Genomic DNA, 27751 nt, shown 5'->3' with positions numbered 1-27751 from the left:
AAAGAATTGGAAAGAAGAAAAAGTTTGGAAGAGAAAGGCAGTAAACTTTACCCAAAAAACAGACTCCCTGAAAACCAGATTAGACCCCCCAAAATCAGTAACTCCAAAAGTCAGCAAGAAATTTTAAAACAAATTTAAAAGATTGAAAAAGAAAAAAGCATAAACTACCTAATACAAAATATTTCTAAGCCTGGAAAATACATCAAGAGAGCACTGAAGAACTATGGAAGTCTCTAAAAGCCATGATGAAAAAAGAGCCTGATTCTGTGTGTGTACAAAAACAAGTAGGCAAAGTAAAAATCAAAAGAATCCACTAATCACTTCTTGAAATTTCGAACGTTAAAGTCCCAGAAATATCATAGCCAAAATCAAGAGCTCCCACATCAAAGATAAAAATACCTGAAACATCCAAAAAGTAGTAGGTCAAATACTGAAGAACTTCTGTAAGAATCACATTAAGATTGGGCATAAATTAAGAGATCGTGGAATACAATATTCCAAATGACAAAAGATGTAAGTTTATAATCAGGAACAGCTTACCCTGCAAAGCTGAGAATAATCTTACAGGAGAAGACTCAGACCTTCGGTGAAATAGAGAACACTGAAGCATTTCTGATTAAAAGTCTAGAGCTAATTAGGAACTCTGAAATATAAACACTGGAGTCCAGAGAAATCTTAATAGGTAAATTTATTTGAGAAAGTGAAAGGAGCTGGACAATATATAGCGCTTCCATTCTAATAAGTAGGACAGTAGCAAGTGCCCCATCAGAACTTTAAAAAATATTAAGGGAGTTCGATAAGAAAAACAGACAATGTGGGGGTGGGTTGGTTGTTCAGAGGGCTTGAACAGCAGAAACAAAGGAAGAACACATTACATGGAGAAAGGATGAAGCAGGAGGTAAAATTTGTTATTTCTTATAATTGAGGTACATAAGAACATACAAACATGGAAGAAAGAATAAGCAACATGATCAGATGAATCTCAGTCTTCTCAAATGGACAAAAGAAGGTTAAATACACACACACACACGAATCTGGGATAGAAATAAATCAAACTCAACATGGGGAAAGTAGAAATAGGAAAAGGAGGATAGCAGCAAGCAATACAAGTTTTCTGACTCTGATGTAGGGGGGATGTGGCAACAACTGGAGAATGGTTGAACAAAAATGAAACACGATTATGCTATGAAAAATAATGAAAAAGATGATTTCAGAGAATCCTGGATAGTATGAACTGACACAGAGTAAAGTGAGTAGAACCAAGGGAAGAATTTACACATAAACAGCAATATTGTAAAGAAAAACAAACTTTAAAAGACATAAGGCCTCTGATCGATGCAATATCAATGTCTCTAGGGAATCTATAATGAAGTATGTTACTCACCTTCCAACAGGATATGTACACTAGAAGAAATAATCATACATTTTTGGACATGGCTTCTATGTGAATTTGTTCTGCTTAACTATGCTTTATTTTTTACAAGGGTGTTTCCTCCCCTTTCAGTTTTTAATGGGGAGTGAGGAGTTACAGGAAGTACAGGAGGGGTTCTTAGGAATAGTGATGAAAAAAACTATGTGTAAAATTACATACTTTTAAGAAAGCAAATAACATGAAATGAAAATCCACAATTTCTAGAAAATTCTTTTTTAATTCTGCTGTTGTATATGCAAATTCTGTTTAAATTTTGAGTTAAAAAAATTTTTTTTAATTTCACCTTCTATACCTGGATTCAAAAATGATCATGATACAATATTGGCAGAGGGAAGAATGGATAGAATAGTTTGCACGGGAAAAAAAAAGATCTGGTCTCCCTCTCTTTAGAGTCCATTTCTATCCTCTTTAGAAACTTGAGACAACTTAAAACTGTTTTGCTTCACCTTTGAATCCCTTACCATCTTTGTCCTTTCTGTGCTTAAACTCTACAAATCCTCAACAGTGGCTGATCCCCAACTTCTACCTCAATCTCATTCTCTCTCCAATAATAACCCTGTCTAATTTACTGAGAAGACTTGGGAAATCTATCAAGAGATCTTTTATTTCACTTCCTCCATACCTCAAAAATGTCTCCGTATCTTACTCATACCTATCCTCTTCTCTGCTCCAGAGTCAGAGTACAGCCTTGCCAAGACTCACCCTTCCACTTGTGTTCTCATTTCTCCTACAATAGAAGCAATATTTGGTACATAGGCTGGGTTAATTTCTTCTTTAAAAAGTAACAAAAAACATCCTCAAGACTTACAGTAAATAGTTTAGAGGAACAAAACTTGGGTTGCTGATGTAACTTCCCATAGGTACAAGAAGACAGCAATAAAGTCATCAGCTCTTCCCTAAGGCTTTTGATAGACAGATAAGCATGGCCCATACTGAGGAAGAGAAGTTGAATTTAATGAGTCCCTGCAGAATATCTTTCTTCTACTATAACTAAGTAAACTTTTTAAAAAACTGTTAAATGTTCTAAAATTTCTCATTTCACCTCAATCTTAAACCTGAACTACTAGACTGGTCTGAATCTGATCTGGCCAACAACACCCTGCCACCTCCATTAGAAGCCATTTCTTCCCTCCTATTCCTATTTTCCACCTCTCTCTAATGACTTCTTCTTTCCTTTCCGCTTACAAAAACATTCATATCTCCTGTCTTTGAAAAGAACAAAAAATTTCATTTGTCGGTGCCTCCACTTCAGCTGCCTATTTACCCTTCCTTTTCCCTTCATTGCTAAACTTCTAAGAAAAAAATATCTTCACTTAACTATCTCACCACCCATTTTTAAAAACTGATTTTAGAATTTTCTTTCTTGTGAACTTAAATTTTAAAACATGAACATTTCAATAAACAAAGGGCCAAAAAGAATATATTACATACACGGAAAAATGAAGTGTGTGATGGATTTGTAGTCATGGAGACTTGAACTCAAATGTTTACCTCAGACCTTTATTTTACCTCTGAGAAAGGGAAAGACTTAAAGAATGGACAGTTAGGAGGCTACTATAATAGCTCAGGCAAGAAGTAATGAAAGCCTACACTAGAGTGGTGGCAGTGTTAGAGGAGAGAGTGGGATATATACAATAAATATTATGAAATTAAAACTGACAGGTGGAGCAAAAAATTGAATGGGGGGGGGCGGTTTGAGAGAATGAAGAGTCAAGAATGACTGACTAATAGGTTGGGAGCCTGGGTGACTGACAGGATGATGGTACCCTCAACAACAATAGAGAGTTTAGGAAGAGGGGAAGAGAAGGCAGGGAGACAATAAATAATGAGTTCAGTTTGAGACATGCTAAGTTTGAGATGACCAAGAGGCAGTTGAAGATTCAAGACTGGAGCAGAGGGCATGAGACAAAACCTTGGAATAGGAAGCCATATTGTACCAACTCCATCTCTCACTGACTTGGTAGAGTATATTTGCTTATATGGGTACAGTCTCCCCTTGATAGAATCTAAGCTCCTTGAGGGCAGAAACTATTTCATTTTTGTCTCTGCACCTAGCACAGTACTCACTACATAGTAGATGCCTTAATAAACGCTTATTGTTTGATTGAATATACCATTAGGGGACAGAACATTGAAACTGATCCAAGAAAGGAAACTCAGCACAGAATAAATAGAGTTGCAGTGTCAGGTAAACTCAAAGAGAAAAGAGTGATCAACAAAGAAGTCAAGAAGGATGAGGACTGAACAAAGGTCATCAGACCTGGCAATCAAGAGATCATGTGGTAATTTGGGAGAAGAGAGAAGATAGGAGAACAGATAGCTTGCACTCCCATCCTCAAGGAATGTGACTGTAAAAAAGAAATTTAGTACATCAGCTTGAGGGAACTGGAAGGCCAAAAGAAAGCTAAAGATGGGGAAGACCTAGACCTATTTGCAGGTCACAGGAAAAGGACCAGAATACAGGAAGAGACCAAAGAACTGAGAGAGAAAAGGGAGGACTGTAAGAGCAATTTGCTCAAGGAGATGAATTCAAAAGTTCATGTAGAGAAGCTGAGAACAGTCACTCCTTCAGCCTCACTTCATATTTTCTCCCTACAGACTCTTCACGCAGGGAGCCACAAAAGTCTTCGTGCAACTTTAAACTTTAATAACCTAAGAAATATAAATTCTACATCCTAATAAAAATATCATGTGAAGGTTTTAATTGTTTAAATTTCTTTCACATTTAAGTTTTGTGCATTCCGAATAGCACTTCTTTTTCATTTTCATTTTAATGAGACCAGGCACCCTGTTTGTCAGGTTACTAGATCAGCAGAGGAGGTCCTCTTGCTTGGCTATTTTGGCCATCTGATCTACCTTAATTATACCTTTTTTTGTGGGGGGGGTCATATTAACATTGGCATGTATATATCAAAACTTCATTCTGTGGATAATCTTAAAGCTAGGATTACTGATATAATCCTTTCAATCATTAAGAAACAGCTGGTGAAAATTTAAAATTCAAAAACTGACAGGTAAATTATAATAAGAAACATTTCTGAAATCTGAGTAATTTTTCAAACATTGTATTTCTAAGTACGTAACACTCATACTTCTGAAGTTATTACAGCTTAAAATTTCACTAAGACTTTTGTTACACAGTATTCTGTTCCAACTAAACTATTCTCCAAACAGATATTAGTGTAAAAATTCACTCACGTAATCCCCATGAAGGACTGTACTCCTCCTTCATAACCACAACTCAGAATCTTTATCTTCAAAGCTCAAAATCGGGGGGGGAGAGGGGGTGAGGGCACCCTTCCCTACAAAGGCCTCCCTAAGGATTCTTCCCTAATATATAGCTATGGGTCCCTCTCCCCCCAGCTCAGAGCTCTCTTCACTTTCCAATTTGTTTAGAGCACTTTAAGTGGATCTCTTCAAGACTTTATCACAGTCTACTTATCTATGCAGGTGCCACATATATTCTAGCAGAATATAAATTCCCCCAGGGCAAGGACCCCTGGTTTTCATCTTTGTCAACCTAGTGTCCTAGCAAGGGACCTAATGCTTAATGTTTGTAAAATTCAATTGTATTATTCATTGTGGATGCACAATGAATGGGGGTGCGGGGGAGAGAAGAGAGAGAAGGAGTACTAAAATAAATTAATACACATTAATGAAAGCACAGAGTTCAGAACAAAAAATGGAATAGTCTCACTGTACTTAGCTCTGGTTAGACCATATGTTGAACACTACCATTAGTCCTAGGCACCAGTTATCAGTACTGAAAAACTAGGACACAATTATGAGAGGAATGGAGACCTTGTCCTATTATAATCTGTTACTAAGTGCAAAAATAAATCCAGACAAGAAGGAAAGGAAGAGTCAGGGTGCAGTCTTGAGGGCAGAAGGAAAACTATCTAATACCTGGTTTTCAGTATTTACAGTACTACAATGTAGAAAAATCACAGTTTTTCTGCCTGGTTGTGGCTAGAAGTGGCAGTTACATAAAAACAGAATTCTGTTCCTTGAAGAAAAAAACTTCCCAATCATTAGAGCTTCTGAAAAGTGGAAGAGGCTGCTTCAAGAGGTGAGAGGTTCAATATCACCTGAGGTTTTCAAACAGAGGTTGACTCAGACCACATTGGAGTATTGTATTTAGTCCTGAGCACCAATTTTACTAAGGATACTGATAAACTGGAGGGCATTCAAAACAAGACAATCAGGATGTGAAAGGGCCTTGATTCTAGGCCATACTAGGATTGGTTAAAAGACAATGCTTTGTCAGGACACGGTGACCCCAAAATATAAGTGAAAGTTACACAAAAGGCAGAAGTAGAAATAGTAAGTGAAAGTTGATGGGGCGCTTGGGACATGTGCTTGGGCCCTGATTCTAAAGTCACATTTTGCTTTAAAAATCACATTTCTTCCTAGCCTCAAAACACTATATCCCAGGCAGTTTCTCCCCAGCCCAAGGACACAGCTTGCCCTAGCAACAACTGTTATCTCCCTTCCTGCTACAGTAGCCAGCTGCACCTACAGAACTTATTAGTCTGAACCAGCTGTGTACTGGCTGAATGGGCTGTGCACTAGGTCATAATGACATTTACTACTCACTGACCAATCAGATGTATCCTAGACTTAGATGTATACTCCCTTACATTTATGTTGTTTAACAAGGCATTGATGAGAGCGGCCTGGTATTTCTGAGCCAGCCCTGACCATTGGTTGACTTAGTAACTCAGGCCTAAAATCATATCTCCAGGTAGCACCCCCTTAGGCTATGTCCCTATGAATTTTGGGTAAAATAGTTGCACTGTAGATACCACAAGTGCATGTTCCTTTAAGAACTGACCACTCCTTAACCACTCCCTAATTCCACCCCAAAACACCTAATTAGCATATTTGGCACATGTTTCTTATAGAATATCCTATATAAACTTTTCCTGTACCCCTTTAAGGTTGCAGGTTCCCTAAGAACTCTTGCCTCCCAACAACCTTAATAAATCTTTACCTTGACCTCAACAATGCTTGAGTCTGTGAATTCTTCTCCAGATGACTTGCCCCTCGTACCCCAGTCTTTGGAGGGGTCTCACCACCCCCCGTTCCAGCCCTCATCAAAAGTTACAAAAAAAATTCAAAGTTAGACATAAAGGCATAAAGGGAAAAACTCATGATACAGTAGATACAAAGCAGACCTTACCAGAGGTTTTCAAGAAAAGATTAAATGATGATGTGTCAGGGATGTTGTAGGGGAAAGTCTTGGTTAAGTGTGAGTTTGACTAGCTGGCCTTTAAGATCCCTTACAAGTGTGTATGATTGTGTGATGATGTAGAAAGAATTCCTATTGAGGTCAGACTACATGGATCCTGAAGTATCTTCCAACTCTAAAATTCTGTGAACTATTCCATTTCTCTCAGTGATAACATTATCCTGCTAACTACTTAGGCCAAAAAGTCACTGGCTATCAAACATAAAATAAAGCAAAAGAGTTCATCTTCCTGACATGTTCCCTCAATCTTCATTATTACTACCAACATTCTAATCAGCTCAAGTATACAAACTATTGTATTAGATTTTTCTCTTGGCCCCTAGGTTTGTACATTTACTAGCTCATTTTATATATCACAGGTAAATTTTCTTTTTAAAATTCTTTTTAAATTAAAATTTTTTTTAAAGTTTTCTTTTTAAAATGTTTACAAAAACAAATACAAACATGTTACTTGACCGAAAACTGCAACTCAGTGACATTTGTGTTAAATGTTAACAGCTGCTTATTTCCCCTTCCTAGGTACAAATCTTCCTCTGACCCAGTCATAAAACCCAGGGTTAAAAGGGTACTTTAAGGTCATCCAGTCCTATGTATATAATTTATACAGTAGAAAGTTAAGGTCCCAAGAGATGACTGGCTGGTCCAAACTCAGACAGCCAATAAGTGGCAAAGAGCAACTTGGTGGCACAATGGATAGAGTACCTGGCCTGATGTCAGGAAGTCTTCTCTCTCTGGAGTTCAAATCTGACCTCAAATACTTACTATTAGCTGTGCAACCAAGGTACCTTGTTTGCCTCATTTTCCTCATCTGTAAAATGAGCTGGAGAAGGAAATGGCAAACTGCTCCAGTATCTTTGCCAAGAAAACCCCATGGGGGTCACAGAGTCAGACACAAACGGAAAAAAGACTGAATTAAATGGCAGAACTAAAGAGTAGTCTTGCACCAACCTTGTGAAGTTCTGAGAGCATTTAAAACAATTAATGAATCATCCATTTTCTACAAAAATATGCTATTTTAATAAAAAAAAAATTGCACAATTAACTACAATTGAACCTTGGATTAGAGAGTTTTTTTAAGAATGTATCACTCAGGACTGCCCAAAATAACACAATGATATATGGGACCTCTTGCCAGTGATGACTCCAAATATATTTTCTCAATTTCAAGAGTTCTCCCAATTTTTTCTCAACAGCCCCAGAACTACTCCCTTGCTATCATGCCACTACCTTTACTTCTACCTAAAATCTGTGCCAAAATCCCTTCAAGAAGGGACATTGATTTCCAACTTTTTCCCTTCCTCATCATTTCCAAAACAAGCACATAAGCATTAACTAGGTTTTCCAAGGGGTTTTACTGCTAACAGCTTCAGGCAAAGCCACTAAAATAAACAAGAAAGAAAAAAGAGAAGCACTGGGCAATATTAAAAGATGATGGCTGTATATAATTCTGGTCTTAAATGAAGTGTCCACAGAACAATCTGTTTTATCTCATTTAAACGGTATAATTTTTAAAGTAGCAAAATATGTTGTCCTAAGTTTTTGTCTGGTATGATAAAGTCCCTAAATTCAACTGTTATTCTTCTGGCACAAACCTCCAGAACTAGCGCTAAACTCATTTCAGTAAGGCTGCACGAGAGCAGTTTTTAGCCAAACATTTGTCATTTAATGGTGAACTCCTGTTTTTCTTTACGCCTTTTGAGCAAGCAACTCCATCTCTAAAATGCTGCCTTGGCTGCCTAAAAACAAAAGGACATAAAAGTCTCTCGGCATAAGTGCTGGAAATAGTCATGGTATGTGATGACATTAATATGAGACCAGTAATCTAAAAATGTTCCTATATTCTTTGCACATAGTAAGTGCTTAATAAATGCTTGTTGAACTGAATTATATTCAAATATATTTCATAAATCAAATGAATGGCACTTTGTTTTCATTGCTGTCTTCACTGAACTTAAGAAAGTACAATTCTATATAGCAGCAGAAAGAGAGGAGAAATGGGAAGTTTGCCCATAGGAAGGAAACAGATGAACAGAAGATGACACAAATATAGTCCTAAATTTAGTGGAATATATTCAAAGAAGAAACAAGCATCAGTTATAGATTCCAGGATGGGAAAAGGAAACAGTTATAATGAACACAAAAACTTGAAACTTCTCCTTCCTGTGTTACGTATTGATTACTAAGTTTCTCTGGTGCACCAATAAACCCATAATTTTCAACCTCTCAGTCCATTTTAAGTTTATTGAAAAATATACACCAAAGCTATTTGCACTGGACTTAAAAAAGTATTTTATAAGAATACAACAAAAGAAACACACCTTCTCTAGTCCGAGCATTTTTTAAGAAAAGCAGCCTCAAATCAACACTAAAATGAATAAACATATGACAGCAATTATATCTTAGGGTGAGACCCTCTCAGACCTGGAACGTGGCCCACTTCCTTGAAAGTAGTTATCACAGGTTCAGAAGGGAATTCTCAAATAATTAATAAATAATAAAAATTAATAATCCTCCAATAATGCTGTTTATCATAGGTTAGTATTTCAGATTAAATATTATTTATTTTTAGTAAATCATACCAAACCTCAATTTTAAATTTCCATTATCTCAGTATTTATTCAATACTGTTTTATCAAGACATTTCAACACTAATATTCAGTATCGTATTAGAAACAAGGAATGGAACAAGTTGATATTTTCCTTAATTTTTTATATATCATTTTTAATTAACCTTGAATGGCTGCTTTAATAAAAAAGTAACAAAAGTATACACATCTTTAAAGTTTGGACCTGTGATCTCACTGGTATCAAGAACTTTCAAGTAAAGAAACTTCTTCTGCCAATACAGGTAAGCATCTTCTCCATCTAACAGCTTTAGAGAGTTGTGAAGAACATTAAAGGGTGAACTGACTTGCCCAAAATGTGTCTGAAGCAGGACTTAAACTCTGATCTTCCTGGCTTCAAGGCTGGCTCTCTATCTACTGTATTACATTGCTCCTCTATAATATAAAAAGCACTGTGTAATTTGTGTCATATCCTTCTTTATGAATAGCTAACTGGTTTATTCTTTAATGCTAATCTCCCCCTGAATAATCAGAGTACTATCCGATTTAAGCTAATTATGACTTATTCTTTAATGCTAATCTCCCCCCTGAATAATAATAATGATACTAATAATAATAATAATGATATAAACATTTATATAGCACTTACAATGTGCCAGACAAGGGCAACTAGGTGGCACAGTGGATAGAGAAAACAGGCCTCAAGAAATTAAATGACTGCACACAAGTCAAAAAAGCACTAAGTAATAGAGAAGGGACTTCTGCCTCTAAATTGAGTGTTCTTTCCACCATATCACCCTGTCTCTCAATTAAATTTCTAATTATGGAAAGCCAAAGTGTACTTTGGCTAAAATGAAAGTAATTGAAAGTCTATGTGTGAGTGAGCAATAACATGGCAGCCACAAAAAGCTCATACTCTCAAACGGTACTTCTTAGAAGCGGTCCAGTGCCCAGTTCTAGGGAACCAGAAGCTCTTTGCCCTCTAATCCAACTATCTCGAAGGTATCTGTTCTTTCTGAGTCCTACCTTTTAAGAAGAACAAATAAGCTACTGCTAGTGGAAAGGTACCTTTCATTTAATGCAGATGAATTTCTTGCATATTTTAACATAAGCCTTTGTTTTTCTTGGATCCTTAACACAGTGACTAAAATATATTACAAGCAGCTTAATTACTACAAATGCACTTATTGACTGATAAGTAAGAGTAGCCTTGACTGAAACCCTGACATAATACTTAAACACATGCACAAAAAGAGGAAAAAACCCAAAATTTTCAGATGGCATTTTTAAAAATATCCCATATTGAATTTACCAACAAACCAGGAGCACACTCTCAATAACAACACAGTCTTTTAGCAATTAGGATAAAAAAAAATGCAACGTGACATAAACCAATGAAGGCTGACAAAAACTTATGGTAGAAAACACAAATTCAGACCCAGAAATCATCACATGTTAAAGACTTTCCATTATTAGTTTCAAATATCTCTAAGATTTCAAGGCTCACAAAGTGCTTTCTCACAACCACCATCCAGAACTGTATACTTAGGCCAAGTACTGTTATCTCCATTCTACAGTAAGGAAGTGAGAATTCTCAGAGGGTAAGTGCAATGCCCAAGGTCACACAACTAATTAATTCAGAGCTGAAAATCTGAAAATCTAACTCCTATTTCTTAACAACTGTGTTAATTAGCGAAAACACATTTATACCAATAAGAGGTATGTGCAATGTGCAATTCTAGAGCATATGAAACTGAATTGTAGAACTTAGAGATCACCTGCTCCAACCTCTCTGCTTTAATAACAGCTAAATGACCAACTCCTGACATTCAGCACAGTGCTCTCCACATTTTTCAAAAGTGTTTATTTTGCCTTGCATTTGCAACATCCTATTCCTCCAATAAGGATGCTATAACCAAATGTAGTAGTCTTCATAATCAGTTTTATCATAGCTTTAATATGTGAAATATATATTTTCCACCTACCTTGAGTGTTTATACAGTTTACGGGGTCTATTATGCAATTTCCGATCCCAATTCTCTGGATCACTGGAGTTACTGTCATAAGGATGAAGGCGTCCTGCCATCCCACTTCAAGATTCCTCACACTACAGCTCTGAAAGCACACATGTAGCACCCACAACCTACATAAGAGAGTAGTGTGCACCTTTAAATCTAATTCCATGAAGAGGAAAACAAACAGAACTTTAAAATATCTTTTCAGAAGTTTAGGTATTTTTTTAAAAGTCCAACAGTCAAGATTATAAAAGCCAATATACACACTATAATAAAGTATGACAAAATATGCAACATATATTATTAAAGGAAGATTTTTCACTAAGTTCCCAACTCTAAGTTTTTCTTTTATTATTCATATTTAATGTACCATTTAGTTAGCATGCATGCTCACAATTGAACTTGGCAGAACCTATTTATTTCTACACCTTCAAAGAGCCGCATTATCAACATAGTAAAAACTTTTTTTGGAAGATGAGATTTCATATAAATGTCATCTAACATGAAAATAGACATTCCAATTTGGAAGGGAAAGCATTTTACAATGTGTATGAGGCATCACTATAAGAAACCATTTACAACTTGGACTATTTATTTGACTCTCCCAAAAAAAGGCCATACACAGAGAAAAGAAGTTTACCTGGGTTTCTAATAAAAGGAATATTTATGAGAGTACATTTTGTTTTAGTCTGGACCTATGATTTCATGCATATAGGGAAATTCTAATGAAGAAATTCCCTCCAGCAAGAAAAATCATTAATTCTGCCACTTTGTGCTCTTGTGAACATTGCCTGGGGCACCGTACTAGGAAGACTACTCACTAAGTATGTGTCAGGTGTGGTACTTGAATCCAGCTCTTAGTGAATCTAGGGTCAGTTCTGCATCCACAGTATCCCTTCAATGTTGTAAAAGGAAGTAAAAATCAATATAACAGAAAAAAAATTCACTAATGAACCAAATATAAAATTAATTGTCAATCAAACTGCCATCCTTGCTTTACACTAGCTACTATCTTGCCCATTAACACCAATGTCTTCATTTTAAGTCAGCAGTTGACTGTAGGCAGAAGTTACAAAAAAGAATGATTTGGTTATCAAGACTAAAAGAATCCCTGAAGAAAATGAATGAAACCCTCAAATAATTTTTCCAAAAACGATCATGTTTCCAAAGGCAAAAGTGGAAGTTATTTCATGATATCATATAATTTTATTAGAAACATTACCAACAAAAAAAACTCATTTATAAAAATCAAAACTTCATTCATTCCATTTGTTCTAGTATACAGATGCAATTATAACTTACATTTTCTAAAGATAAAATAAATTTCTTTTTCACAATTTTTAGTTTTACTTATCATGGCAGAGTTTCAATAAAATCTTATGTTTTTTCCTTCCATCCTTTACTATGAAATGTTGATCCTTGTTCTAAATTGATTCACTTTATATGAATTTTTCCAGTACCAATTATCCTCAGATAATAAAAGACTTCCCATGTTTAACGTGAGCAAAAGCTAAATCTGTAGCAACAAAAATGTGGTGCTATCATTCAAGCAACCTAAAATATACCCCTTTCATAATTAACACAAAATGTTTCATTAATACTTTGCATATTCTTCATACCTCAAAATTTTTTTATGAAGGTAGGATCATACCTCCATATTTTTTTATGGAGGTAGGAAGTGTGTATAAGTCTAGCACTTTTCCTAGTGATAGCCTTCATTTTATAATTCTGTAAATCACACTAATTCAATTTACCTAAGTTAAAAATCTCAAAGACCCAATTAATATTCAGACTGGAGAATATGATCTGTTAGGCAACAGTATCTAAAAGATACTGCAGCTCAGCTTTTACAAATAACTTGATATAAGAATCACACCTTACTCTCAAATTTTTTCCTTCTCCACTTCCCAGCTTCAACCTCCTTCCTACCCTGGAGAAAATTCTGATAGATGGCAGGTGCCCCCCAACCCCAACACACACATCCATCTCTTGAATCAGAACAAGATCAAATCAATGCTGCCATTGTCTCTGGATGGGGTCTGTCAATCTACTTCCCTACAATACTACTTACCATTTTAGTTATACCATAACGTCCCTCCCTGGCCAACACTCCTTTTGGCACTATGCAGTCTCTCATAATAAGGTCTTTGGGTGCAAGAGTCTTTGCTTTTTATTTGGTATTTCCATTTTTTAGCATACAGCTAACATTTTAAATATAACAAACATAGTAAATACTTAATATATACTTTTCATTTATAAATTCATTCATTATAGATTTAGACATGGAAGGATTTTAGACATACTGATGAAGAAGACAAAGATCATATAGTCATTATTTGTATCTCTTCCCTACCCCAACTTCTTTGGCAGTTTGGCAAAACCTACGGGTGCCTTCTCAGAATGTTTTTGGGGTTTTTTTTTTTAAATAACTGAATGAAACGTTGAATTTCAGTCAGGACCTAATGAAAATAAATAGCATTTTTTTCCATCCACATTCATGAGTCCCCTGGAATCCATACAGACTCCTTGGAAGGGTAGGGTAGTACAGACACCAGGTAAAGGACCTTTGATACACCAGACTGACCCCTTCAAGTAATAGTGAAGAAAGTGAAGCACAGAGAAGTCATTAAATATCACAAACTTAAATGGTGACAGGGTCAAGAGTAGAAGGAAGGTGTCGATAGATTAAATTCCTTTAAGTAGGGGACTCAGTTGTCTTTTAATTCACAGAATATTGCATCTAGTGGTCTATGCTTAACAGCAGTTAAACTGAATACCAACTCCCAGTATAGGGCACTTCCCACTGCATCATCATTCATTCCAGTTTTATACTGATACAAAAGCCAAGAATAAACTTTAGCAAGTACAACACACTAAAGTACATCAAATAGCACATCTGATACCACCATGGGATCACAGATTTAAAGCTAGAAAAGAATTCTGAGATCACTTAATTCAATGCCTTCATTTTATAAACAAGGAAAGAAGGTCCTGACAGACTGGCAGATCAAGTACAGTAGGCCTTATTCTTTACCAAAAGGTTTCAACTTGGTATACCAAAGGATTGTTTTTCTATAGAGAAATATCTTAAAATTTATAGTAGAAGTTAAAGAGTACATTATACACTCTCTATAGAAATTCTCCTTCCCTCAAATTGTTCTTAAAAATTATTCCACAATGCAAGCAAGGGCCAACTATACTTACATGTCTATTTTTTTTTATTTTCAATTTACATAGGGCCTTCTGTACCAAAAAGTCACAAAGTACAACACAAAGAATTCAAAATAAGGAACATTTAAATGTCATAGGTATAAAAATAAAGTTAGCAAAGGAATAAAAATAGATGAACAGGAAGAAATGAATAGAAGAAGCAGCAAATGTTATCTCTGATAACTTAATTGTAATTCAAACTTAAGTCCCTGTCACACATAGATAATTCATCCAATGCTGCAAGGATGAGAAATCCTGTTTCTACTGGGGAAAAAAAAACTTTCCAAATGATTACACAGGCCAAACAACAAATATAAAACTATATGAAAGGGGAAAGGTTTCAAGTTATAATTGGTCCAATAGAAATTAGAAAAAAGGATTCACATACAACTGTCAAGGCTTCAAATATATTCTTTTAGAATTCTGTAAGGTACTTGCACTACAAAGGTCACTATCTAGATTCTGATAAACCCAAGAAAATAAATTAGGAAGAATTCTTTGACAAGAATTACTGTCACAACTGGAAAGTAATTCAGTAGAAATTGAGTTTATATCAATATGTTATAACACAGTAAGCTCAAAATGGATACAAAACCCTTAACATAAAAGGGGGAACCATAAAAAAAAAATAATAATTAGAGCAAGATCAAGTATCTTTTATAGTCATGGTTAAGTAGAGAGTTCTTAACCAGAGCACAGACAACTTGTGCAAAAGGTAAAACAAACTTATTTCAATTACAGGAAATTATAAAGTGTTTGTATGAACAAAATCAATGCATAAAAACAAAAACTGTCAATTGGTGGAAAACATCTGCATCAATATCTCTGGCAAGAGTCTAATATTTAAGATACATAAAGAATTAACAGGAATAGAAAAATAAGTCATTCTCCAACCAACAAATGGTCAAAAGACATGAAGTTTTCATAAGAATTTCAATCTATCAACAACCTTATGAAAGAATTGTTAATAACTAATAAGAGATGCAAATCAAAACAGCTGAATTTCTATCTTATTCACAAAACTATCAGGTAACAACAATAGCTAGCATTTACATACAAGCATAAGGTTTTGCAAAGTGCTTAATGATATGTCAATTTATCTTCAAGACACTTGGGCCGTAGGGACTATTATTATGACCATTTTACAAACTAGGACACTAAGTTTGAGAGAGGTTGCCTGAGGTCACAAAGCTATCTACAGAAGGCAGAATTTAAACACAGGTTTTTCTGACTACAGTTCAATCCTCCAACCACCAGCAACAGAATCATTAATGTTGCTGGAGAAGTGCAAAAGCTATGAAGTGGTCTAACCATTTTTGAAAACAAGAAAGAGGAACTTTACACTTATCTATTACTTGTGTGAAAGAGATTTAAGAATACATAAATTAGTGTCATTTTTTCAGATTTCATTTGTAGATGCTTCCCTTAAATACAGGCAAGACTTCAAATTCTACAGACAATCAAAGCCCTAAACATATATGAAAAAAACATATGTTATACTCATGAGGGCATTAAAAGAAGATTCCTTGATTTTTACATTTGGAAAAATGTTTATAAAGTTAAAATTAAAATGACAAAGGTTCCTCAAGTCAAACTTTAAAATGCTATGGTAAAAAGATCATTATGCCATTCCCATAAAAAACTATTTAAATGTTTAAAATTTTAAAAATAAGCCACCTACAAGGAAAATGCAAAGCTTCATTAGCTATCATAGAGAAATAGATCAGTTGAAGTGAATTTTTAGGTTAAAATACTAGTTTTGTCACATTTTGACTATGTTTTTGATTTTATAATTAGGTAATGTACATTATATACCACATGCTGGCCCAACAAGCAAATGACGATGCTTACTTAATTAATGTTTACAAATATCAGTTTAGATAGCATGGCGATATTATCCTTCTTGATCCCGTATTAAATTCATCGTACTATAATATCACTGAAATTAAATTCAAATATTTATAAAGTACCGACTACTTACTTAAGGTGAGGTGATGTGTGCTGAGGTTACAAAGATGAAAAAAATGACCTGCTATTTGACTCCAAGGAGATCAATCTAAAAGGAGGTTGAGGGAGTACTTAAGACATACAAACACGAGAAAGACAAAGGAGAGGTCTGGGAAAATGCCAAAGAAAATCTGAGGATGCAGACATCATTTCTGCATTGTGGATAGGAAGTGGTATTTTTTAAGTTTTCCTGGAAAAAGTGGTACTTGAGTCAGATCCAAGTTTCAATAGGCAGAGATGTAAAGGAATATGGTTTCAGCATCCTGAGGACCTATGAGAATACAGAGGAAGAAGGAGAGATGGCATGACTGGGTTACAGAAGTTTATCCTTCTGCCAATCATAGCCAGTGACAGTCTCTGAATATCAAGGAAAAATATATACGCATTGGGAAAACTATGCTGATGGCTTTGTGATTGATAGATTAAAGTGGAAAAAGACTGGAGGGAATTAAGAAGCTCCCGATAATGACACATCTGACATCTTTACAGAGCTTTAAAGTTTTGCAAAACATTTTAAATGTATTTTCTCATTTCATCCTCACAATAACTTTTTACAAATGAAAAAAAAAAAACTGAGGATCTGAGAGGCTAAGGGACTGACCAAGGTCATAAGGAGAATAAGGAGCAAAGGCAACCTTTAAACCTGACAAGTACTTTTGCTATTATACCACACTGGCTCAATATTATAAGCAAGCAGTGATGAGGGGCAAGTATCCAAACATGCTAAATCAATCTACCAAAATTCTGAGTATTCACAACTTAGTAATTGTATTTGTCACCAAGAAAAAGTAATCTAACAAGTTCTCTTATATAAATTCTATGTGATGGTTGAATCCACTTACATATTTTTCCAAACTATCTCCCCAAATTCCAAAAACAGGACAACCAGGATAAATATGTTGTTGTGATGTCAGTTTCTGAAAAATGTACTAGTTCCTTTCACAAGCAATGACTTCACTAAAATCCTTTGTCCCATAATTAGGCCCTGTCTATCCCAACAGTAGATACAATAGGTAAACTACCCAGGGGATACATGGAGCCACAGTCCAATGTCCAGGTCTAAAGGATGCAATGTTCAATTCAATTCAACATACATAACAACAATATACAAGACTTAATGTTCTTTCCCAATAGCTTCAGGCAAAAAAAAGTGACAAATGTGTTTCTTTTTCTACAATAGCCATTATAATAAATTTATATTTTACAAACATATATTATTTTTGTTGGATCGAAGGAAAATATAACTGCTCTGTCAGAACAGATCTAAGTGGCTCAACCAGTAAACCTGAGTTCAAATTTTGCCACAGATATTAATAAACTGTGTCACCATGGACAAGTCATTTAACTTTTCTCAGCTTCAGTTTCCTTATCTGTAAAATCAGGATAATAATAGCACCTACCACATTGGGTGGTGTTGAGGTTCACTTTGCAATATAAAGAATTATGTAAATGTTTATTATTATTACTACTGTTTTTATAACAGATGACAGAATGTGGAAAGACCACAGTACTCTTGAAAGTTCAAAGACCTACATTCTACTCCCAATTCTGCCACTTATTTGCTATATGATTTTGGGAATGTCACTTTATGTCTCTGGGTCTTTCATCACTTTCTGCAGACTAAGTGCAATTGTTTGTACAGGTCATTATTAAAGGAATAACTGTTTAATAGACTACATGGACTTTTCAGAGAGAAAGATAAAAAGATTAAAATGTGTTATTTCTCACACCTGTCATTTGTACCTGTCTCTTAGATAGTCAAGCCTATTAAAAATTATGGTTTTAAAAATAAGCATGCACCTCACAGCTCCACCAACAACGAATTAGTGTTCCAACTCTCCTACATCTTCTCCAACATTTATCACCTTCCTGTTTTGTCATGTTAGCCAATGTGGTATCTCAGAGTTCTTTTGATTTGCATCGCTCTAATCAATAGTGATTTAGAGCATTTTTTCATATGACTATAGACAGCTTTAATTTCTTCCTCTGAAAACTCCCTGTTTATATCCTTTGACCATTTATCAATTGAGGAATGACTTGTTTTCTTGTAAATTTGACTCAGTTCTCTATATATTTTAGAAATGAGGCCTTTACCACAGACACCACACTAGTTGCAAAAATTCTTTCCCAGCTTTCTGCTTCCCTCCTAATCTTGGTTGCATCGGGTTTGTCTGTGCAAAAACTTTTCAATGTAATGTAATCAAAATTATCAATTTTGCACTTCATAATGTTCTCTATCTCTTGTTTGATCATAAATTTCTCCATTCTAAATAAAATCTGATAATATACTATTCTTTGCTCCTCAAATTTGTTTATAGTATCAGCCTTTATACCTAGATATGTATCCATTTGAACTCTGTTCTTGTGTACAGTGTCAGGCATTGGTCTACACCCAGTTTCCACCACACTGTTATCCAGTTGTCCCAGCAATTTTTGTCAAACAGTGAGTTCTTATCCCAGAAGCTGGGGCCCTTGGGTTTATCAAACAGTAGACTGCTATATTCACTGACTACCATGTCTTGAGTACCTAACCTATTCCACCCCTCTACTGCTTAGCCAGTACCAAGTGGTTTTGATGATTGCTGCTTTACAATACAACTTGAGATCTGGTAGGGCTAGGCTACCTTTCATTAGTTTCCTTGACATTCTGGACCTTCTGTTCTTCCAGATGAATTTTCATACTATTTTTTCTATCTCTAGAAAATAATTTTCTGATATTTTGATTGGTATGGCACTGAATAAGTAAATTAATTTACACAGAATTGTCATTTTTATCATATTAGCTCGGCCTACCCATGAGCAACTGATGTTTTTCCAATTACTTAGATCTGACTTTATTTGTGCGAAAAGTGTTAGAGCAATTTGGAACTATACCGAAAGGGCTACAAAAATGTGCATTCCCTTTGACCCAGCAATATTACTTCTAGGGCTGTATCCCAAAGAAATCATAAAAATGAGAAAGGGTCCCACATGTACAAAAATATTTATAGCAGCCCTCTTTGTGGTGGCCAAGACCTAGAAATTGAGGTGATGCCCATCAATTGGGGAATGGCTGAACAAGCTGTGATATATGAATGTAATGGAATACTACTGTACTATAAGAAATGATGAACAGGAAGACTTCAGAGAGGACTGGAAGGACTTATATGAACTGATACTGACTAAAAGGAGCAGAACCAGGAGAACACTGTACACAGTAACCACCACAGTGTGTGAGGAATTTTTCTGGTAGACTTAGCCCTTCACAGCAATTCAAGGACCTAAAACATTCCCAAAGGACTCTTCAGGCAAAATGCCAACCACATCCAGAGAAAGAACTATGGAACTGGAATGCAGAATGAAGCAGAATATTTTCTCTTGTGTTATGTTTTGGGTTTTTTTTCATGATTTCCCCCATTCATTTTAATTTCTCTATGGAACATGACTAATGTGAAAGTGTGCTTAATAAGAATGTATGTATAGAACCATATAAGATTGCATGCCATCTTGGGGAAAGAGGAGAGAGAAAATCTAAGACTTACAGAAGTAACTGTAGAAAACCGAAAACAAATCAATTAATAAAAAATGAGAAAGAATAAAGTATGTAAAAAATATAAAAAATAAAATAAGCATGCAAGGACATTAATGCTCTAATGGTGGAGATGTGAACTGGTCCAGTCATTCTGCAAAACAATTTGGAACTATGCCCCCATATTCATTAAACTGTTCATGCCCTCTGACTCGGTAGTACCACTACTAGTCTTATGCCTACAAAAAGATGAAATAGGGAAAAGGATCCACATATACAAAACTATTTGTAGCAGCTCTTTTTGTGATGACAGAACTACAAAGTAAAGGGTCATAAATTGAGGAAAGACTCAACAAATTATGGTTATATGAATATAATAGATTAATGGGTTGTAAAAAATGGATTAAAAAGAGAGAAATCAGAGAAACCTGGGAAGATTTATATATGAACTGATACTGAGTAGCTTATTTTTAAATTTTACAGTGAGGATTTTTTTTCCAAACCCTTGAAATTATACAAATTCCTTAAGCACTTCTGAGGTCCTTTTTTGGTATTCTTTCTTCCTTTTGAAACTTCATTGGCCAAAGCAGGAGAATAGCATGGCTTCAGTTGCACAAGTAAGAAATTGAAACCTCTATGAAAAAAACTGGCTTTTCCATACTCACTGCCTACACAGAAAAATAAAACTATATTCTAGCATAGGAAAGAAGGCATAAAAATGGCATTTTCCGAAGATCAATCCTTACGTAGATGCATGGAAAAAAAAGATGAGGCTGCCATTTGTCATTCCCTCCTAGCAACAACATTCAACTTCAGAAAATGTCTGGAAATAGCAATGAAATAAATGACGGTTGGCAGGGATTCTCAAGATCTTGGTTCTGTTACTAGTTGTTTCTTACTAATATCATCTAGCCTCTTTTTTCAGATTTCTATAGATGCCTCAGGCTATCCCCCAGACAGCCAAATGTCCTTCCCCATGGAAGCTTAATGACCTTACTGGACTCCACTTCCTACTTCAATAAACATATTTCCTCTCTCTCTTCAAAATTCACCAATTCCTATCTCACTGCATCATAGTCCTATCTTCATCTGAACAAGCTAAGGATGAACAGGCAAAATTATATATAAGATATGACTGGACTAGGCATGTGACTATGAAAGTCACTTCCCTTCTCTGATTTTGCTTATTCATCTGTAAAATCAAGGAGTTGGAGTAGACAGAGGTTCTTAACTTTGTGTAATGGAACAAAATAATATTTATAAATGCAAAGGTTTTCAAAAGAAACTAAGTGTACTGAAAGAAAATTATCAAAATATTAAAATCGTGTCCACTTGATCCCAGGTTAACAACACCTGGATTAGACATTCTGAGGGCTTCCCTGCAGAGATAAACTATTTAAGAAGTTTCCCTAGCCTTTCTAAAAGCTTTGGTATCAAGTAAAGGACACTGTGTGGAACCAGTGTAACAAAAGTATCTAAACAAGACTTTCAAGTTGCCAACTGGTATTTAACTTAAACTACAGAAAAAAATTTCTAAGTGCTTAAAATTTTATCCCATAAATTCAAATTTTTAGGTTCAATCTGTCTATAACTTCAGTGTTAAGAAACTTATAATAGCTAGTCCATCAAAAAGAGTGTTAAAAGGGCTTACCATAGTTCTTTGTGTTTAAGTATGCCTGTAAAAGCAGTAATCTCCATCAGTAAGATGAATTCTATTATGGAAACACATAATGAGAAACTTAAAGGGGAACACTGCTTCTGAAGGCCCTAAACAGATAAGAAAACAAACATCCTGTCTCCAGTTAAGATTCTAAATTGAAATTTAGAAGAATATTAGAAAAATCTGATTTTTTTTTTAAAGTTGAAACTATCAGATAACATGATGAAGTTATGAAATAAGGGGCACCTCAAAATTAAAACTTTCCTTTAGAAAAGTCTGAACGTGGCAAAATTCTCAAAACTATCATCTTGGTAAAAGATGCTGATGACAATCAGAAAAGCAAAAGATTTCTGTACTTTTCAATTATAGTGTCCTAATAATACAATTCAACTAACCTAGCAAAGAGACACACACACACTATTAAAAAGTGAAACATTAACATTCTAATATGCCATCCAGTCAGTCAAGAAGCATTTATTACGCACTTACTATGTGCCAAGCACTGTGCTAAGAACTGGGATACAAAGAAAGATAAAAAGATAGTCCTATTTCTGGAGATCAGAGTCTAATGAGACAGACAAATGCAAACAACTGTATACAAACTAACTATATACAGGATAAATTGTTGCATTAAAATTAAGAAAGAATAGAAAACGCTTCCTGAAGAAGGTGGATATGTACAAAATAAAGTTTTAAAATATTTTGGAAAGGAAAAGCATCCCTCACAAAGCAGGTGACTTTCAGGTTGAGTTAAGGAAACAGTCTAACGAAGGCACAGGTGAAGGAGTACAACATTTGAGCATTAGGAAAGGCCTTTGCAAAGGATTGTAAATAGGATAAAAGTTTGTCATGTTTGCAGAACAATCTAAGGCCAGTTTAGCTGAACTGAAGAAAGGAGTCAAGCTGTGAAGGGCTTTAAATGCACAGGGGAGGAGTGCGTATCAATTCTAGAAGCAAGAGAAAGTCACAGGGGATTGACATGGTCAGAACTGTGCTTTAGGGATGTTACTTGGGCAACCGTGTAGGGCAGTAGGGTCAAACTCATAGCCCAAGTGCAGTAGCCAAAACCAGAATAAAATGTAACTGGGAAATGCTTAACAAAATAAATAAAAATACGATATGTTAATTTATGACTTAGAGTCAATATGAGGCCGACAGAGAACCTTTCTATTTGAATCTGACACTGAAGATGCAGAGGACAGATTCTAGAGAGAGGACAGACTGAAAGGCAGAGAGACCAATTAGATTATTTCAATAGAATGGACAAGAAATAAGAAGGGGCTGAACTGGGGGAGGCGGGGTGGTTATGTGAGTAGAAAAGACATGTTGAGATAGAAAGGACATTTGAAAACTGAGTATGTCAGATGAATGGAAATAAGGAGTCAAGAATAACTCCAAAGTTGAGAACCTGGTGACTGAAAAAATGATGGTACCCTTGACAGAAATAGTGAAGCTTGGAAAAGAGATGAGTTCGTGGGAGGAAAGACAATAAGTAAAGTTTTGGATATATTGAATTGGTGATGCCTTTAAGTAGTGTTTAAGAGACATTTGGTGATGTGAGATCAAAGCATATAGAGATTTGGGAGTCATTTGCGTAGAGATGATAATTGAACCCATGGAAACTGATGAAGTCACCAAGTAAGTAGAAAGGGAACAGAAGAGGGTCTAAGAAAGCCCACACTAAATATTTCAAATGTAGTGGGAAAAGAACTGGCTTTGGAGTCAAGAGAACTTGGGTTCAAAACTCTCCACTGATACTTACTATTTTTATGACCTTGCAGACAAATTTCTTAACCTTCCCAAGTCTCAGTTTCCTCATCGATAAAAAGGGGAGGGTTTGGAATAGATGGCCTCTTTGTTTTCTTCCAAATCTAGGTCTATGATCTTCTAATTGAAGATCTAATCTAATGTCTGACAGGTCCAAGCACAGGTTCCTGGGGCATTCCAATGAAGACCTTCCTTAAACTGGTATCACATGATTAATTTTTAGGGTACAGTATTCAAGCAATTCAAAATTAATCTAACTGCACTATCATCTTGCCATCATCATCTATTTTTTTCCACACACACAAAAAAAAACAACAAAAAACCATGAGACTGTCAAATGCTTTGTTACGACCTCAGTAAATCTGTCAAAAATAAAGGAATAAGGTTATTTAGGATGACCTATTCTTGAAAAAGTTATGTAAACCACTCCCCTTTCTAAGTATCAACCAATGACATGTTTTAGAATTTTGGCAGGAATCAAAGTCAAATTCACTGTGCTAGCATTTCCAAATTCCCTTTTAAGAAAATTGAGAAATTTATTCTTATCTAGTTCTAGGATACCCTGCCCGTTCTCCAACATCTTTAACATATCACCCACTAGTGACGCAGTAATTACACCCACTAATCCTTTCAAGAACACAAGTTCATCTTGTCCCCATTATGAGATATCATGACATTTATTTTCAAGTACTATTCTAAATAATCTTCTTAACAACTGACTTTAAACCAGATTCTAAACTGCCACTATGAAGAAATAATGCTCAAAGCTGATGTTAAACTAAACTATCACTAAGGAAAAAAACACTGCTTCTTCCAAAAACACCTTTTTATCTTTTTCTCAGTATCCGTTTGTGTTCAACTAGAACACAAACTAAATGCAAACTCCATTTATATTTATGGCATAAACTTAGGTGGCAACCTTAGAAGAACTTAAAACTTACAGACTCCCAGAACTAGCTCTGAAAACAACTGCACAAAAGACCTGAAGCTTGGAACACTGCCCCTTGTACAAAATACATGAAGTTTGGAACAGTACCCCTTCCACCCTAACAGTGGGAGCCCAACTTTAACATAGAGGCAAGAAACAGGATGGAAAAAAAATAGCAATCAACAAAAAAAGAAAGTGACTGTAGAAAGTTACTATGGTGATAGGAAAGCTCAAAACACAAACTCAGTTGTTAAAACTGCTACAGCCAAAGCCTTGAAGAAAAATGTGAACTGGCCTCAGTCCCAAAAAGAATTCCTGGAGGAGGTCAAAAAGGATTTTAAAAATCAAAATTGAGAGGTAGAAGAAAAAATGGGAAAAGAAATGAGAGTGATGCAAGAATATTATGAAAAAAGTCAACAGCTTGGTAAACAGCACAAATAACACCTTAACTATGGAACAGACCAAATGGTAAGAGGGACAAAAATATACTGATGAACTCCTATAAAAGCAAAATTGGTCAAGTGGAAAAGGAGGTATAAAAATTCACTGAAGAATATAACTGTCAGAAACTCCTCAGAGTTTTCAGATGAAGTAATCAAAACTACCTATAGTTTATGAAAGAAATACTCTAAGTCACCATTTATTAGAGAATACAAATTAAAACAATGCTTGAGGTACCACCCCACATTGGCTAATATTACAGAAAAAGGAAGTGACAAATGTTGGAGGGGATGTGGGAAAATGGAGACACTAATGCACTGTTGGTGGAGCTGTGAACTAATTCAACCATTCTTTAGAACAATTTGGAACTACACCCAAAGGGATATAAAACTATGCATACCTTTTAACTTAGCAATACCACTACTAGGTCTAGGAAAAGGAAAAGGACATATTATGTACAAATATATTTATTTATAGCAGCTCTTTTTGTGGTAGCAAAGAATTAGAAACTGAGGGGATGCTATCAACTGGAGAATGGCTGAACAAGTTGTGGTATGATTGTGATAGAATGGCTACTGTGCTATCAATGATGAGCAAGATGCTCTCAAAAAAAAAAAAACCTGGAAAAACTTACATGAACCAATGCAAAGTGAAATGAAAAGAACCAGGAGAACATGTACACAGTAACAACAATATTGTACAATGATCAGCTGTGAATGACATGTCTATTCTCAGCAATAAAATGATCTAAGACAATTCTGAGGGACTTTTGATAAAAAATGCTATCCACCTCCAGAGAAAGAACTGATGGAGTCTGCATGAAGATCAAGGAATATATTTTTAAACTTTATTTTTCTTGTTTGCTTGCTTTTTTGGTCTGTGTATTCTTTCACAATATGACTAATATGGAAATAAGTTTTGTATGACTGCACAAGTATAACCTACTGCAAATTGTTTGACTTCTCAATGAATGGGGAGGGGAGATGGGAAAGAGAATTTGGAACTAAAAAAAATTTTTTTAATGTTAAAAATTATTTTTACATGTAATTGGAAAAAAGTATAACTGGGAAATATTTAACAAAATAAAAATGCAATAATATATAGCTGTTATATTTTAGAACTAAGTCTGTGTGCCTGGTCTCCCCTATCCTCCCTCCCAAGGACACTTATATAGCCCCTGTTTTCTATGTAAGTAAAGTGCTTCGTAAATCATCAGGCACAAAAAGTACTTTTGAATCTAAAACAAAGAAATTGAGCTAAATTACTTCTGCAACCTCGTTCAGCTCTATGGTCCCAATATTCTTATACTTTAAAATAATTCTCTTTTAAAAGAGACAATGAAGGTTTTTTTCAAAAAAGAAAACCAAAATGAGTGCCCTCAAATCCATTTTCCATGCTAATATTCATCTTTCATTTTAAAATATTCTTGAATGAACTAACCAAATGACTAAGCAGAAGTTTTAATTGATGATTCTTAAAATGTGAGGAAAACATCTAACCCTATAGGTATATGTTACAAAAGCATTTCATTTTTAATCAAATTACAATAATAAAATAGCTTTTCAGAATTAAGTTTAAAAATGCATGTTTAAACTGACATTTAACACTGCATGTGAGTGAGAAGAAAGTTCTTTAATTCAGAACCTGATTCTAGTCAAGGAATGTTGTTTCTGTAAAAGAATTTGTTACAACTCTTTATTCATTTTCTAAAAGTCTTGGTTACTACTAAACGGGGGAAACACCTCTGAAAAAAGTAGAACCCATTAGTCAATGAGGCACAAGAGAAACTTTAAAACACAATCTCCCATATACCTAACAGACACTAGTAGATAACACTATCTTACTGATTCCAACAGCATATAACTTTCTATCTTATACCTGCTCTGATAAGTACTTTTGCCTCTAGATTAGTAAACATTTTAGGAGTAGTAGTGGGTAACATTAACTTACCAAAAAGATATTCCACACAGGAATGTATTCAAGTTTAACTGACTTTAGAAAAATATGATTCACAACTTTAATCGTGCCCTTCAAGCAATGATTCACAAAGACACACCTGCATTCCAGCAACAATGAAGGAAATTAACTCTCCAAAATAATCACTCTAGCTGTGAATATAAAAATAAGTACCATGTAAACAGACAACCAGTCATGGTCAGAAAAGACAAAAATCACATTTTTAAAATACTCAAAATACTAGCTTGGCTACTTAGTGATGAATTCTTTATCCATGCCACCTCATAAAAAATACTGTTTCAAATTAACAATTTGGAACCAAAAGAAAAGTTATCTTTACTGCCAAAAATCCTGATGGCATCTCACTAATCCTTAATCAATAGGGCTGCTAGGTGGCACACTGGATAAATATTCCAGACTTGGAGACAGATGACTTGAGTTCAAATACTGCCACTTACTAACATGACTATGTGCCTCAGTTCCTTCATCTGTAAAATAGGGATAACAGCACCTACCTCATGAAACAATGAAAACAATGAAAAGTGTCAGCTATTATCATCATCACACAAAATTTTTCCATTTTCATGTTCAAATTGCTAATCCTCTCAGTCTCACACTCATAGTTTATTTTCACTTTTGTCCACAGGTTTCTCCTCTTTCTAGCTACAAAGAACTTCTCTCAATACAAGTAGCACAATAGTCATTCACAGAATGGACGTTGCAATCTACAGAATAAAACGAAAATAGAAAACAGAATCAGAGAATTAAGAGTTAGAAGGGAACTCAACAATACTCTACTATTACTAGTAATATTCCAGTCCAATCTATACATGACAGAGATTCCCACAAGTAGTCATCTAGTTTCAGCCTGAAAGGCTTGGAAGAGGAACCCCTTTCTCCTTACCTCTTGAAGAAATTCATTCCACTTCCAGCCAGTTCATATAGTAAGGAAACCTCTCATGATATCAAGACTAAATTTGTCTTTTGCAGCTTCCACCCACTGCTCCTGCTT

The 27751-nt window shown here is 35.1% G+C and overlaps 1 protein-coding gene across 8 annotated transcripts in view; it reads right to left on the bottom strand.

The window, feature by feature from the left end:
* BTBD10 (BTB domain containing 10) overlaps nt 1-27751 on the bottom strand; it is a 105638-nt gene that overhangs the window by 69158 nt on the left and 8729 nt on the right. For 3 of the 8 annotated variants that reach the window (XM_072619386.1, XM_072619393.1, XM_072619390.1), the window contains exon 2: nt 11233-11390. The exons of 2 other annotated variants lie outside the window; for them this stretch is intronic. In XM_072619386.1, coding sequence (XP_072475487.1) covers nt 11233-11333 — 101 coding nt within the window. In that variant the 5' untranslated portion in view covers nt 11334-11390. Of the gene's footprint in view, nt 1-11232; nt 11391-12083; nt 12158-26733; nt 27464-27751 lie in introns of those variants that run through there. 3 more of the 8 variants (XM_072619388.1, XM_072619387.1, XM_072619389.1) reach the window with 3 other exon arrangements.

Source organism: Notamacropus eugenii, chromosome 6 (assembly GCF_028372415.1).
Source record: "Notamacropus eugenii isolate mMacEug1 chromosome 6, mMacEug1.pri_v2, whole genome shotgun sequence".
Taxonomy (NCBI): domain Eukaryota; kingdom Metazoa; phylum Chordata; class Mammalia; order Diprotodontia; family Macropodidae; genus Notamacropus; species Notamacropus eugenii.
The sequence above is the reverse complement of the archived record's forward strand: the minus strand, read 5'-3'. Positions and strand labels throughout refer to the sequence as shown.